The sequence below is a fragment of the Anguilla rostrata genome, chromosome 4, assembly GCF_018555375.3.
Source record: "Anguilla rostrata isolate EN2019 chromosome 4, ASM1855537v3, whole genome shotgun sequence".
NCBI classification, from domain to species: Eukaryota; Metazoa; Chordata; class Actinopteri; order Anguilliformes; family Anguillidae; genus Anguilla; species Anguilla rostrata.
Genome location: NC_057936.1, coordinates 4,858,973 through 4,875,108, shown reverse-complemented (window position 1 = coordinate 4,875,108; position 16,136 = coordinate 4,858,973). Strand labels below are relative to the sequence as shown.

At 47.8% G+C, this 16,136-nt stretch overlaps 1 protein-coding gene and 1 long non-coding RNA gene across 33 annotated transcripts in view; one reads left to right on the top strand and one right to left on the bottom strand.

Moving 5' to 3' along the window:
• Window positions 1–479: 479 nt before the first annotated feature.
• Window positions 480–16,136, bottom strand: part of dlg1a (discs large MAGUK scaffold protein 1a) — a 176,171-nt gene continuing 160,514 nt past the window's right edge. For 21 of the 32 annotated variants that reach the window (XM_064330155.1, XM_064330157.1, XM_064330160.1 and 18 more), the window contains 9 exons: window positions 12,848–12,914; window positions 10,013–10,112; window positions 7,816–7,857; window positions 6,256–6,306; window positions 5,908–6,009; window positions 4,552–4,724; window positions 3,756–3,865; window positions 3,263–3,354; window positions 480–2,493 (listed from right to left, as the gene is read on the bottom strand). In XM_064330155.1, the coding sequence (XP_064186225.1) occupies window positions 2,387–2,493; window positions 3,263–3,354; window positions 3,756–3,865; window positions 4,552–4,724; window positions 5,908–6,009; window positions 6,256–6,306; window positions 7,816–7,857; window positions 10,013–10,112; window positions 12,848–12,914 (844 nt within the window). In that variant the 3' untranslated portion in view covers window positions 480–2,386. Of the gene's footprint in view, window positions 2,494–3,262; window positions 3,355–3,755; window positions 3,866–4,551; window positions 4,725–5,907; window positions 6,010–6,255; window positions 6,307–7,815; window positions 7,858–9,441; window positions 9,476–10,012; window positions 10,113–12,847; window positions 12,915–16,136 lie in introns of all 32 variants that reach the window. The other 11 variants (XM_064330156.1, XM_064330187.1, XM_064330163.1 and 8 more) reach the window with 3 other exon arrangements.
• Window positions 11,022–11,639, top strand: LOC135252275 (uncharacterized). Its single transcript, XR_010329384.1, has 3 exons — window positions 11,022–11,121; window positions 11,188–11,229; window positions 11,521–11,639. It is a non-coding gene; the product is annotated as an uncharacterized LOC135252275 (long non-coding RNA).

The following is a 16,136-nucleotide window of genomic DNA, read 5'->3' as shown; positions in this document are numbered from 1 at the left end:
TTAACAACTAATGCTCCATTTCGTCCAAAGAGATGCCCAAAAATAAAATCACAATATCGATTCCATTTAAACAAAACCTTCCGTGGTAAAGTCCGCAGGCTTTCAATGTTCCTCAGCTCAACTGCACACATCAAAATGAGAAAAATGTTGATTTTCAAAACGACGCTATTTTGCATAAAGGGGCGGCATAGCTCAGGGGGTAAGAGCGGTCGTCTGGCAGTCGGAGGGTTGCGGGTTCGATCCCCCGCCCTGGGAGTGTCAAAGTGTCCCTGAGCAAGACACCTAACCCCTAATTGCTCCCAACGAGTTGACTGGTACCTTATATGGCAGCCTTTCACCATTGGTGTGTGTGTGTGAGTGTGTGTGAACAGGTGAATGAGAGGCATCAATTGTAAAGCGCTTTGGATAAAAGCGATATATAAATGCAGTCCATTTACCATAAAGGAACCCCCATAACCAATGAAGATCCACAGTCACCCTGCGTTGTAAGAGAAAGATTTTATTAGCAGTTCTCCTCTTTAGACAAATGGAATGAATCAGGCCGACAGGCTATTTACATAATCCAGTCCAAAAACGAGTAACAAAAGCGGTGGGGTGAGGTGATAAAAGAACGAAGCAGTCTCATAGAAAACAATCATCGTCTCCGAGGAACATGAGGACGAGCAGGGGGAACCGGGCAGAGCTCCCTCTGGTGGATGGAGGACTAAAGGCTCGTAATTAAAACAGCGCTTCTGTTCAGAACCAAGTAAAATGGCCAATGTCCACACAAGAGAAGCCTATACAACCCCCGGCGTAGCTACGGCTTTTAGATATGACATTTCACAAACCCCAGGTGAGAAACACAAGAGTCATTTTTTCATCATCTTTTTTTTCCCGTTTTTAGTTAAAACTTATTTTTTATATAATAAAGACTATTGCTTTAAAAACCATGCACATCACATGAAAAAACTCACAGAGAATTCATATGGAAGGGCCAGGTAAGAGGAGAACTAGCTGCCACGGTTACTTGTTTTGCGACTGCTTGATACCAAATACTGCATTCCCATACCCCCTGGGCTTCGTCTGTTAGGATGGGTCTTTTCCTGTTTCAGCGTTCAGAAAGGAAATTTACACGGCAAAGGAAGTAACGGCAAGAGCAAAGGAAAAAATATATTCATATTTATATTTATATATCTATATATTTATATTTATATATGCCTGACAATGTAAAGAAAATAATTCCCACAGTTGTAGTGTTTAAGTTTAAGTTCAATATAGACTTTTTATTATAACAAAATAGGCAGTTTACTGAGGGTTAAATATCTGTTAAAATCTCAGTGTACATTAAATTCCTTCGGTTTCAGTTTCGCAAGTGTTTTTTTGCCCCCTGCCTGCCTGACATCTCGGTTTTTGAAAAACAGCCACTCCATTTCATCGCTGTGTTTGCATTTAATGAATTCTCAGAAGCACCAAAAGATAAGAAAAATAGCCGGTGATCACGGAGAGAAAAGCGGTTTTTAATCACGGGGTGCTGCTTACTGTACGTGTCAGAGGACCACTCTAACAAACGCCTCACGCTATCTTGTACTCGTGCAGCTATTTAGTGCAAAAAATCAAAAACAAAATGGCAGACAGATGTCAACAGATTGTTGGGGTTTTGGAAATACGCATGGAACAGTACGGTAAAATTAAAACAAGGCTATGATAACTGCAATTCAGACACAGGCCTTCCCAAAAAACCAAACAAACAAACAAAAAAAGGAACAGCAAATTAAAGAAAAACAAAAGCTTGACAGAAAAAATATATTAATCAAAACATGCTGTTAAAGCTATGACGTGCAAAGTTTTGCTTCATGTTTTTAATGAACCAATATGCACATGACTGCATTTCCTTCCACTGTAATGAAAAATAATAAAATTATATATATATATATGCATCTAGATTTTATTTATTATTTTCGCAGAAAGTCACCTCCCTTAAACATTAAGGAATTGTACCGTAAATTCCCCTTATAGTTGCTGGTCAGGCAGTGCCTCCCCCCAGTCCAACCCCTCCACCCCCCTCCGAAGGAAATCGTCAATGATCCAATCAGGAGGTCTAAACTCCAGTCTTGAAGAACCAGAAATGGGTTGCCATGGAAACCATTCTACGACCACGGCCCGACCTTCAAAGGTAACGGCAGGAGGGGCAGGTGCACCCAAACACCTGGAGCGAGGGGCAGGTGCACCCAAACACCTGGAGCGAGGGGCAGGTGCACCCAAACACCTGGAGCGAGGAGCCAGCACTGTCAGACACAACAGGCCAGGCTGGTTAAAAAAAAGAAAAAAAAAGAAATCAAACAATAATAACAATAATTAATAATTATAAAAAAAAATCAAATAAAGAAAAGCTAGAGCTTCTGCGTCTTCACAATTTTTCTTTGGCCGGGACCCATATAAAGGGCCCAGACTGCTCCTCGATGATCTGCTTCACTTGACTGTAGAGCTCCTCCAGGGTGTCCCCCAGTACGATAGCTGCAACGCAGACAAAGAGCGTTTGTGTCGTGGAAAAACCTCCTGTTTTACAGTGCGTCAGAACATCTATCTCCTGTTTTACAGTGTGTCAGAACATCCATCTCCGGTTTTACAGTGCGTCAGAACATCTATCTCCTGTTTTACAGTGCACCAGAACATCTATCTCCTGTTTTACAGTGCGTCAGAACATCCATCTCCTGTTTTACAGTGCATCAGAACATCTATCTCCTGTTTTACAGTGCATCAGAACATCCATCTCCTGTTTTACAGTGCATCAGAACATCTATCTCCTGTTTTACAGTGCGTCAGAACATCTATCTCCTGTTTTACAGTGTGTCAGAACATCTATCTCCTGTTTTACAGTGCGTCAGGACATCTATCTCCTGTTTTACAGTGCGTCAGAACATCTATCTCCTGTTTTACAGTGTGTCAGAACATCTATCTCCTGTTTTACAGTGCATCAGAACATCCATCTCCTGCACTCTGTAAAACCTCCTGTTTCAGTGTGTCAGAACATCTATCACCTGTTTTACAGTGCATCAGAACATCCATCTCCTGCACTCTGTAAAACCTCCTGTTTTAGTGTGTCAGAACATCTATCTCCTGTTTTACAGTGCACCAGAACATCCATCTCCTGAATTCTGTAAAACCTCCTGTTTTAGTGTGTCAGAACATCTATCTCCTGCACTCTGTAAAACAGGAAGTAAATGGACTGTATGGAATGGAAGTCTTGGACACACGAGTGTAAAACGCGGGAAGGGGAACTGACCGGTGAAGTGCTCGGTGAACTCCTGCTCCAGCTTCATGGCTCTGTCGAATGTTTTCCTGCCCTGTTCCTCCGTCAGCCTCTTATTCATCTCTCTGAAGAAAGGAGGACAGGTGAGTCAGCAGTCCTGCCGTGAAGCTTTTTTTAAATTAAACAAACGTCCGATTTCTGAAAAGACTGCACTCTGTGAGCAAACATGGCATGCCAGAAGTAAATGCAGCAATCATTCGATGTTATTATTTATTAAAACACACACACACACACACACACACGCCAGGCTAGATAAACTGCAGTGGCCCATCGTACTGCGCGAGGTTGCGCTCAACTCTAAAGCAGTGATGCCAGCGTGTGAACACAAGCTTCGCTGGAAGCTCTTGATGTCGGTTAAGGGAAGAGAATTAGTTTGAATACTTAAAATACATGCAAAACAAAACAGCTTATTTATACATTTTAAAAAAAAAGTATTTATTTGTTTTTGTTTCTTTTTTCTACTTACAGAATATTTTCCACGGATTTTGGTTTGATGAAGATAGCGATAGGGTGCAGATGAGCTATTTGGAGCCTCTTGATGGCGTTTCCAGACACATCCAGAATGCAGTGCTTGCCCTGTAGGGGGAGACAAACACTCAGGTGAGAGACGCCACGAGCAGAGAGAAGCACAGCTCAGCCACAGCAACTAACTGTAAACGCAGAAAAAACGTCCGAATCATTTTCACTGGTGAACCGCAAACTCTGGGGGGAAACAACGACCACGGATACTTCAGGTGCAGCCGACTATCTGTCTGTCCCGTGATGTCAGAGGTTAATTCTCTCTTCTGTTGAATGAGACACTCCCAATTCCGCACATCTCCTAATGTGTAAAGGGTCATGAGCAGGGACACTACTGTGGGAATCCCTGTTCTCTGCTGTAATACAGCATGGGAAACGTGGCTCTTACGGTTTAGAAAACTGTTGGATGGCAAAAGCCAAGTATCTGGAGACAGTGAATCAGGGATCTCAATCTCCAGTCGTGTCTGCTGGTTTTCTGGTGTGTTCATGCACTTTAAGCACACAATTCAACTCATAACTCTTCACTCACTGATTGGCTAAAGACTCCGCACACCTTTGTGTCTCCAAGGCCTATACTGGCTGCTGACTGGAAAGAAACCATGAAAACCTGGAGCGGAGTTTCGGGCCAGGAGTGTGGAGATCGTGTCGCACGGGGAAGGACACTGACCTCTCCGAACCTCCTACACGTCCTACGGAGAAACAGAAACCTGAGCGGATCGGCCTGGAGCGTGAAGGACACTGACCTTCTCCGACACCTCGCGCACCGATTGGACGCTGGTGCCGTACAGATGGTTGTTGTACTGCCCGGCCTCGATGAACCTGTGATCCTGGATGTCCTTCTCCATCTGCTCGCGCGACACCACAAAATGGTAGTCCCTGGCGTCCACCTCATAGTCACGCTTTGGTCTGGTTGTGTCTGGAGAGAGAGAGACAGAGAACCTCTCATCACATCCCCGCTGTGTTTCAGCCAGCGCATACTGTAGAAAGCAGTTTCTTTAATTTTCATTTTCACCAGTCAGTGATATTCTCTAAGCTCCTAGATAAATTAACAAGCTTGTGCTGACATTCACACCCTAAATTAAGACCACGAAGATAATTTTATACACCGAGATCACTGACTGGAATTAACTTCTTTTTTTGGAGAGTGTACTCACGCACGTGTATGTGTGTGTGTGTGTGTGTGGGGAGCTGGGCACGCGCGCACCTACACACACACACACACACACAGCCTTAGCCCTCTTCCTCTGAAAATCAGCCTCAGGTGTGCTCAGTGATGCAGTGTGTGATCAGCAACGCATTGCCATCTGCAGGGGATAACAGTTCCCTATGGCGATACAGCAGTGTTCCCCAGGCAACGCGGCGGTACAGCTGTGTTCCCTAGGCAACGCGGCGGTACAGCTGTGTTCCCTAGGCAACGCGGCGGTACAGCAGTGTTCCCCAGGCAACGCGGCGGTACAGCTGTGTTCCCTAGGAAACGTGGCGGTACAAGCTGTGTTCCCCAGGCAATGCGGTGGTACAGCCATCTTTGGGGTACCGGCTGAAGAATGGGGTACACAACATTTTCATAAGCATGCCCTGAATTCACATCACCACAGCAGTGTGTACAGGCCGAGGAAGACTAGAAAGGGTACCCACTGTACACTGTGATATGACTGTATCACGATACGGGGGCTACTTCACAACATATATCACGACAGATATCACGATACAGCTCATATCACAGTACAGTGACGATCATGACTATTGTTCTGTTTTAAAGGAATTTAGCAGATGCTCTTGATAGTGACAGTAGTGATAGTAAACATGTCCCACTAAATAAATGCTTGGTAATCACAAAACTAGAATCAAAAACTAAATCATTGCACAGAATCTGTTTAAACCAAAAGTACAAACATAAAGACATTCAGACTGAAAACCTCCAAATGTCACCCAGAAAAGGAATTTCAGTCCTAGTGACCAACCAAACCCAGAACATAAGCCAAAAGAAAAACGTGAAATGTTTTGAAGTTGATGGCAAAAAATCCCAAAACCCGATTTCCCACGATTCTCCCGCTCTGTCCCAGCAGGACGGCGGGGGGCGAGGAGGGCACCACACTCACGGGGCACGCAGGACCCGAACTTGTCGGGGAACTCGGAGATCAGGTCGTCGTTGATGCGGTCCTTCATGGGCCCCAGGATGATCACCGGGCGGGTGTACGTCACTGACGGGACAGGAACACAAACACAGCGGACATGCTCACTACGCTGCCCTGACCTCTGCGCAGATACAGGCAGGACAGGAAGCAGTGCATTATGGGAGACTGAACTTCCAGTAGGCCGAAACAGTGTTCATTATAATAATTTCTCCACTAGATATATAGAGCCGATGGGCCAATCGGGTGCGGAGCCGATGGACCAATCAGGCGCAGAGCCGATGTACCGATCAGGTTCGGCCTTGCGGAGCTTACCTTCCTGCTGATTGACGGGTTCGTAGGAGAGGACATACTCCTCCTGGCCACCTGTGAGGGCAAAGAGCAGAAACGCAGGGTTCAGACGCCAGGCGAAGCGCCCGCGTATCCCTACGCACACACGCTCCCGTGTATCCCTACGCTCACACGCTCCCGCGTATCCCTACGCACATACGCTCACATGCACAAACAAGCCTGCCGAACTAGGCCCTAATCTCAGTTCCGCAATCTGCGCCCGTTTCCGATTGGTCAGAGCGTAGCGAGGCTGTATCTCTACAATGTCTGGAGATGGGAGTTACAGTCGGTGAAACTGCTTTCCTGCAGTCTGATTGGTTCTAGAAGGTTCAACAGCCAAATTTGCGATAACAGTCGAGTTGGCTTGAAAGGCCACATAAAATCGCAGCTCCACCCACACGTTTAATCATGTGCTATACTTTGCCTTTCCGCTAACTGTGCCATAACGTGGCTGTGCTGCAATAAGCTTCAGATAAATAATCACCCTCGGAGGGCTTATCTTAGCACAGATATGCTGTCAGTACAGCTGGCCTTTAATCAGCATTACTCCTTCACAAATTCAGTTTAGTGAATGAGGGTTTAGCTATTGCTGGACTTGGTTTTATGAAAGCAAATAAAATAAAATAAAAAAAAGTATTGTAATTGTTAGCTGACGTTAAGGAGGAAAGCTGACTGAATCCCAGCCTGGGTCTTAAAGCCATTCCTTTAGGCTCTGACACCTGTAAGCGACGGTAATAACTGGTAATTGTGCTCAACGTGCGGCCAGAGAATTTAAATTCAAAAGTATTTTGTGGCACACGAGTCACGCCAACGATGATTTGACGTACGCCCATCGCTTCCTAAAAGCCATTCCGTGTGCATTTATGCTCCAAAAATGACCTCTTTCAAACACGCAGAGCTTCAATCAGCCATTTATTTTCAGGGCTATATTTCTCAAGACATGCATTAAAACGTCTACAGCGGCCATTTTGGGAAAGTAATAATTATTGTGTGATTGTGATATGGGCTTCTACTCTGGGCTGTCCATTTTTTTTCCTTAAATAACCGCTTGTTGACAACAAATTGTCAGGATACCGTTCCTAAGGCGACGAAGCAGAGGCGAAGTGGGAGAGCTGGATCCTAACCAATCGTATAATCCTGTTCCTCTGACATCACATTATTCAAAAGCGGCAGTTTAACTACAAAAATATCCACATTCACAATTTACCCTGAGAGTAGCTCTGAGTGCGTGTTTGTATGCGTGTATGTATGTATGTGTGTGCGTGTGTGTTTGCGAGTGTGCAGGCATATATACCTGTGAGTGTGTATGTGTGCGAGTGTTTGTGCATGTGTGTGTGTGTATGAGTGTGTGTGTGTGTGTATGTGTGTGTGAGTGTGCGTGTGTGTATGAGTGTGTGTGCGTGTGTGCATGTGTCTGAGTACCTGTGATTTATCATGATTGTGCTAGCGCTAATAAACCAGCGGCGTGGGGAACACACAGGGAGGATAATGAGGTGCAGATGGATGGCAGAGAATGGAGGAAAGGAAAAGGAAGCTCAGACTTACGGTAGCTACTCTCGCTATCGCTGGCGTTAGAGGTTACATGCTCTGCAATCACAGAAAGGGCATGTAAGCACCAACACCGACAAGAGTACAGGCCCACTACAGCGTGTACACACACACACACACACACGCGCACGCACGCACACACACACACACACACACAACACCTCACAACAGGCACACACACACACAGCACACACACACACACGCACACACACACACACACATAGACACACACACACTCACTCACACGCACATACACCACACACACACATAGACACACACACACACACACGCACATACACCACACACACACACACACACACACACACCACACACTCACACACACACACCACACACACACACACACACACACACACACACACTCACACTCCCCAACACTCACACGCACACACACACACACTCACACGCACACACACACTCACACACTCACACTCACACTCACACTCACGCACACGCACGCACAGCACCAGCACACCACACACACACACACACACACACGCACACACAGCACACACACTCACACGCACACACACACTCTCACACACACACACACACACAACACACACACACACACACACACCACACACACACACCACACCACGCACGCACACGCACACACACAGACAACATTCACCAGGGGAAAAGAGTCCTACCACACACACACACACACACACACATACAGACAACGCTCACCAGGGGAAAACAGGAAATGGTGGTGTTATGAACCTTTACCAGACATTCACCAAGTATTTGGTCGGAAATGACCATTTGCAAACAGCAGTTTAGGGCTAATTTTAACAAGCAATCCGGCTGAATTTCAATTGAAGATGCAGTTTGTCGCATGTTTTGTCAGCATGGCTGAAAGAACAGCCACCTGCACACCCAGACACGTGTGTGAGGTTGGTGTGCAGGTATGGGCGGGGGTCTCTCCAGGGTCTTAACACCACCAAATTTCACACATTAACCAGCATGAAGCCCCAGGCCAGTGAAGGACGTCCCTCAGAGAGGACATCAACACCAGCCTCCTCTCCCGAAGCAATGTGAGGTCTGCCACTGCCTCCAGCCAATCACCAGCGGCATGAAGGCATCAGGCTCTTCCAGCCAATCACCAGCGCTGTGAAGGCATCAGGCTTTTCCAGCCAATCACCAGCGCCGTGAAGACATCAGGCTTTTCCAGCCAATGACCAGCGCCGTGAAAGTATCAGGCTTTTCCAGCCAATCACCAGCGCAGTGGAAGTATCAGGCTTTTCCAGCCAATCACCAGTGCAGTGAAAGTATCAGGCTTTTCCAGCCAATCACCAGTGCCGTGACCGCATCAGGCTTTTCCAGCCAATGAGCACCCCTTCCGAGATGGAGGCTGTGCTGCAGTTCAGACTCACACTCCAGAACAGCGCAGGGCGTTCCTACACCACCATTACCACCAGGGGGCAGGTTAATTTGACACTATTACATCTACTACTCCTACCACTGACACTAAAGTTCTGATGACATCGCAAGAGTGGATGAATAAAATAAAAAAAGGGTCCAAACACAGGATGAAAAAAATGGGGGCGGAGCGAAAGGAAAGGGGCTGGGCCGATGGTGGCTGATTGACAGCAGACTTACTCTGGCCTTTCGATCCCATGTCGTCTGGGATCTCCTGTGGATTGGTCGGCAGACAGAGCAAGCAAAAAAAAAAACAGGAACAAAAAAACAAAAAAAAACAAACAACCACAAAATCGTTACTGGAACACAGTAAGGGGGAGGGGGAGGGGGGTCTACCGGCGGACACAAACCCGGGCATCCGCGACAGACAGGAGGCCCCTAGGGGGCAGACTCTCACATGGCCCGAGCAGGCTGGACCTCAAGGGGGGTTATGAGGCTGGGGCACCTAGATACAGGTATCAGCAGCCTCAGGTCATCTGACAAATAAATCAAATCAAATCAAATCAAATCACATCAAACTGATGTATTAAATCCATCAACAAAACCATACCCTTCACAGCCTGGGATGCCAATCATTACCATCTAAATTTTTAGGACGGATAAAATTTCGGAGGTGGCCTTCCTGTGCGGGTTGCGGTGTTGCCGGGGGAAGGGGGGGGGGGCGGGTGTGTGTCCGCCGGTGCCTAGCTGGTCCTGGGCGAGCGGCCCTGTCCTGTCGCTGCTCGGGCGCTGCTCGTCCCGCCGTACTTACGATCAGCGTCGCTGGTCTCCTGCTCGCTCTGCTCCTTGTTCTTGTAGAAAGGGAATTTTCGGGAAAAGAGATTCTTTTTACGCTTGTCATTGACTGACTGCTGAGGAAGAGAGGGAGGGAGGGGGGGGGGGCGAATAAAAGCAAATAAAAAACGAGGGAAGGGAGGAAAAAGGGGGCGTGGCTAATGCTGGCGAGAAACAGAAGCCCCGCCTTTAAAATAAATAAATAAATAAATAAATAAATAAATAAATAAATAAATAAATAAAAGGTTTCCTGGAAATTGACTCTGTGGTCAAGTAGAGGCAGGAGCTGCATGCCAGTAATAATAATAATAATAATAATAATAATAACAATTTAAACAATATTTTTTTACAGTACTATATACAGTAAAAGTGTAATTATGAACAAATATTGCACGCTGTTTTGGGCTCGTGTTTGCATTTGTGTGTGACATTTATGTAATCTTACGTGCTTGAGGAAAAATTATTTTCATGCAGCTGAGAGCATTCACTGTCTCATCATTTATTTCACCACCTCAAAAATGACGACAAAGTCAGTTCCACGTGTGAAATGGACAGCTGGTCCCAATACCCAAAAAAGGGCCAACATAATCCCCCCCAAAAAAAGACTAAATAAATAATAAATATTATTTTAAAAGCCAAAGCCAAGCTGAGTGTGAAAAGCAGGGGTGAATATGTTAAGGGGGGAGGACAGTTTGAGGGGTGGGGCAGACAATGACATCACACTCCCTTTTAGAACCCAAAGGCTCCTCTGCATGCAAAAGGGATGTGGAGGGAAAGGATGAATATTTTCATCCCAAACTGCACCTGAGAATGAGTGATAGGATTAGCACCTGGGCCGCTCAGTCACAGGTATCAGGCTCCCAGCTCAGACAGAGCTGCTGAAGGAGCTGCTGTTGGCTCAGCGTATCCTCACGCACCATGGTAACACGCCACGGTAACTGCAGAGGGAGGTGCTGCTATACAGGGAGGGGAGGTGCTGCTGCAGAGGGAGGTGCTGCTATACAGGGAGGGGAGGTGCTGCTGCAGAGGGAGGTGCTGCTATACAGGGAGGTGCAGCTACAGAGGGAGGTGCTGCTGCAGAGGGAGGTGCTGCTGCAGAGGGAGGAGCTGCAGAGAGAGGTGCTGCTGCACAGGGGAGGTGCTGCTGCAGAGGGGAGGTGCTGCTGCACAGGGAGGTGCTGCTGCAGAGGGGAGGTGCTGCTACACAGGGAGGAGCTGCAGAGGGAGGTGCTGGTGCACAGGGAGGAGCTGCAGAGGGAGGTGCTGGTGCACAGGGAGGTGCAGCTACAGAGGGAGGTGCTGGTGCACAGGGAGGTGCAGCTACAGAGGGAGGTGCTGCTGCACAGGGAGGTGCAGCTACAGAGGAGGTGCTGCTGCACAGGGAGGTGCAGCTACAGAGGGAGGTACTGCTGCACAGGGGAGCTGCTGCAGAGGGAGGTGCTGCTGCAGAGGGAGGTACTGCTGCACAGGGGAGCTGCTGCAGAGGGAGGTGCTGCTGCACAGGGAGGTGCTGTTGGGCTTCACTGCTGTTATCAGCGTGGGGGGAATGAACCGGCTGTGAAACAGGCCAGGAATGTTCCAGACCTGCCAGGGCCTGTCAATCATCTCATTCGGCCACTAGAGGGACTCTAGTGAGGTCAGAGGTGAGTTACGGGTATCCCAGAATGCACAGGGGTAGGCGGAGGACAGGACAGGAGCGTGTGCAGGAGAAACAGAGAGAGGTCTAACAAAAGGAGATGGAGGACAGCGGAGAAGTTGTGCACAGGAAACAGGAAGCAGTTTGACATCAATGCCAAGCGTACAGGTTTTTTTTTTTTGGTTTGTTTGTTTTATAAATTTTCACTGGAGAGTTCATGCACGGTTTGTGGTGCTGTGTTAGGACACGCAGCGAGCCTTGCTCACACGGCAGGGTTTTTTTCACACGGTACGAGGCACGAGGTTAATTCGGTCAGGAAACATTCGCCGGTGCGGGGACGTCGCCACAAGGACTCGAAAAAGTGGTCGAGAAACATGCTGTTAACTAGCTTCTCACACACAAGCCTCAGAACCAGATTAGTACATTCAATTAAGTGATACGGTGAAAAGCTACACAGGTTAACAAACATCTCAGAGGAAAAAAACAAACACATTTCTGTTTTAAGTTATTTACCTACTGCTGCTGTAACTGACAGTATAACAACAGCCCTTTATTATAATACACATTTAGTCAAGGAAACACAGAGACAGCACATAAATGAAAGATCTGAAGCAGTAAAAAATCTAATATAACAACAGGAATATAGTTTCATGCAACTGGAAGTCTCTTTCCAAATTTCTCAGTATTGACTAAACAGAATTGGCTTTGAACACACAAATACACAGAAACGCACACACATACACACACACACACACACACACACAGACAAAGACAGACAGACACACACACACACACACACACACACACACAAAGACAGACAGACAGACAGACACACACACACACACACACACACACACAGACACACACAAACGGACAGACACACAGAGACACACACACACACAGACAGACACACACAGACAAACAGACGGACGGACAGATGGACAGACAAACACACACACACACACAGACAGACAGACAGAGAGACACAGACAGACGGACGGACGGATAGACAGACACACACACACACAGACAGACAGACACAGACAGACGGACGGACAGACGGACGGACGGACGGACAAACAACACACACACACACACACACACACACAGACAGAGAGACACACACAGACAGACGGACGGACACACACACACACACACACACACAGTGCTACTCACCCCTTTTTCCCGGGACTTGGGGTTGAATTTGACGGTCTTTAATCGAGCCCTCTCCTTCTTCTCCACCCTGGGGGGGGGGGGACAGAACAGATCAGGGACTGAAGAGCAAGAGCCTACCCCCCTCCCTCTTCCTCACGGGCCCACGGAATAGTCCACATACTCACGCCCCGAAAGGATCAGCTCATTCCGACTGGCAAGCCAGAGTGGACTTTAAAGTGGGTTTTAACATTACATTACACTACAGGCATTTAGCGGACGCTCTTATCCAGAGCGACTCACACAACTTTTACACAGCATATACACTCCATCATCCATTTATACAGCCGGATATATATACTGCAGCGATGCAGGTTAAGCACCTTGCTCAAGTGTGGAACTACTACTGGAACAAGTGGAACTTGTGACAGGGAGGGTACAGGAGGGGACGGGGGGGACAGGGAGGGGGGTTGGGAGAAGGTGGTAGAGACTGAAGACAGGCAGACAGAAGCATCCACTTCAAAGCTTCTCACACATTAAAATCTCATTTTCTCAACAGCTTCGTTACCCCCCAACCACCCGTCCCACCCCCCCTCTCCTACACCTCCTTAAAATGGGTGAGAGGTGTTACCTGTAATTAACACATGGAGAGGCTGTTGCTATTCTTACTGCAATGAAGTCTCGCTCGCTCTCTCTCTCGCCCTCTCTCTCTCTCTGTAACAGAGGCCTCTGGGACGCATACAGACTCCGGAGCGAACCAACAACTTTCTCCAACGCGACTTCTATTATCACTTAGGCAGCGCGTGCTGCCATGCCATTTCACAGCGGCTGCTGAAAAGCTATTTTCGGTCGAAAGAGAAACTTCTAGAATTTTTTTTTTTTTTTTTTTTTGTGAAACATCACCCCCCCTCCCCCACGCCCCGCCCCCGCCCTTCTGTATTTGCCCTCTAAAACTGCTGTCGAAAGTAAACGTGCAATGCAACAGCAACGCTTATTGACTTATAATTGTTAGTTCATAATGACCACCAGTTAGACTACATCCACAGCGCTGTCCTCGAACCAACAAAGTCTTGGATTGAAAGCATGTATTGAGGGTTCACGTACAGAAACGGCTACGAAAACCCACTTAAAATACAAAAATTTAAAAAACTGTCGGTTGGAACTAATCCACGTTATTGCTATTTTCAGAAGCCGACACCTGCCACCGAATTTAGCAGTCTGAACCACCATGTCTACGCCCCGAGATTTACACACTTCAGAAATCAAGAACTCAATCAAGACCCACGAAGGAAAAGAACACCGCGCCCCCTTGGAGGAAAGAAAGTTTTTAAGAAGCTCCGGTCTTTTAACAACGCAGAACACATCCAGGAAGAGAACAGCAGCGAGCGCAATCTCCACCCCGCTGGTTCTCCATCGTCACGGAGAAACAGGAGGCGGGGGGGGGGCGGGGGGGGGGGGGGGGGAACGTGAGAAGCCAATTACCATCCGTCAATCACCGCTCCGCCAGGGAGAGAGAGAGAGAGCCGGAGGAAGTCAGGTGCATTGTGGGTACATCTGGAGAGCGAGAGGAACTCAGACTGCCACGGCTGACAGGGACCACACGTCCCCGTCCGTCCGTCCGTCCGTCCGTCCGTCCGTCCGTCCCGGGGATCTGCGGCCAGTCGAAAAAACCGCCCGTTTCCACGAGCACGGCACTTTTCCTTTCCCGCCACACAGCCTGATTTTAACCAATCAGAGCAGCCGGGGACAAACAACTCAACTCCGGTCCTGGAAGGCCTGTGTGCATGCTGGCTTTAACTTTAGTTTTAGCTCACGGATCATCAGGAGCGCTTTTCAGATTTTCTCCAGCGCCTAAAGAGTTAAATCATTTCCGCTGCGGTTTGAGGCCCAGCGGTGCAGCGCGTACGCGCCTCACGCTTACAACAGAAAAGGGCCCCAGCGCCTCGGGGGCCACAATAAAGCACAGAGGGCCCTGACATCTGAGAACCGTAAAAACAAGAGACAACGCATCCTACTTAGAAATTCATAAGGCGAAGAGCCTCCTGCTTATTTATTTTTCATTTTATTTATTTATTTATCTTAAATATCCCAAGCGTACCATGACATCATCCGCCCCGAAGCGGTGAAAGGTCAGCGCAGGGCTGCTCAGAAGCACACAGACAGTCACGCTGGCGCCCGTGTGCGTGTGCGTGTGTGTGTGTGTGTGTGTGTGTGTGCGCGTGTGTGTGTGCGTGTGTGTGCGTGTGTGTGTGTGTGTGTGTGTGTGTGTGGTGTGTGTGTGTGTGTGTGTGTGTGCGTGTGTGTGTGTGTGTGTGTGTGCGTGTGTGTGCGTGTGTGTGTGTGTGTGTGTGCGCGTGTGTGTGTGCGCGTGCGTGTGTGCGTGCGTGCGTGTGTGTGCGCGTGCGTGCGTGCGTGCGTGTGTGTGGGTCCCACTGCGAACAGCACGGCCTGCTGCCGGTGTGTGGAACGGTTCAGCAGGTCAGATACATAAAATGACATTACAGGCGTTTAGCAGACGCTCTTATCCAGAGCGACTTACACAACATTCTACACAGCATTTACACTGCATCCATTTATACAGCTGGACATATACTGAAGCCAGGCAGGTTAAGTACCTTGCTCAAGGGTACAATGGCAGTGTCCTACAGAGGAATCGAACCTGCGACCTTTAGGTTACAAGACCTGCTCCTTACCCACTGTGCTACACTGCCGCCCAGAGACAGAGACAGAGACCCTGGTGGGTGTTTAAAGCAAGGCTGGAAGCAGTGCTGGATGCTCTGTAGGTAAATGAGGAATCTAGATGGGCTAAAAAGGTCTGTTCTCCTCTTTACTGTACGCTTTCGCCCAGATAACACGCTACGACGTGTAAACGAGAATCAAACAAAACCAAAACCCGGAAGCCTCGCTCACAATTTCTCTGCTTTCTTAAAATAATCACATATTTCAGCGGAAAAACTATGATTCAGAGATTGCTAAATCAACCAAAGTTTATCAATGTGTTTTTTTTCTTTTTTTGGCAGCTTCTTATTTGTAGATGATGTCATCAGTGCTGTTGAGAGAAACACAGCTGACAGATAGGGAACAGGGGCGTGGCTAAAGCTGGTCTGCCCATCTGATAGGCTCAGTCAGGCACCAGAGGGAATGCTGGGTAAAGGATGTAATCAGGTACGCGTGGGCTGGAAAAGGGAGAGGACCCTCTCACTACACTTACTCAAAAAGCCAAATAAACAACTGGACCAGCACCATACCATTTATTTAAAAAGTCTCTTTTTTTGTTTAACTTTAACTCTAAAAGTTAAACAAAACAAAAAAC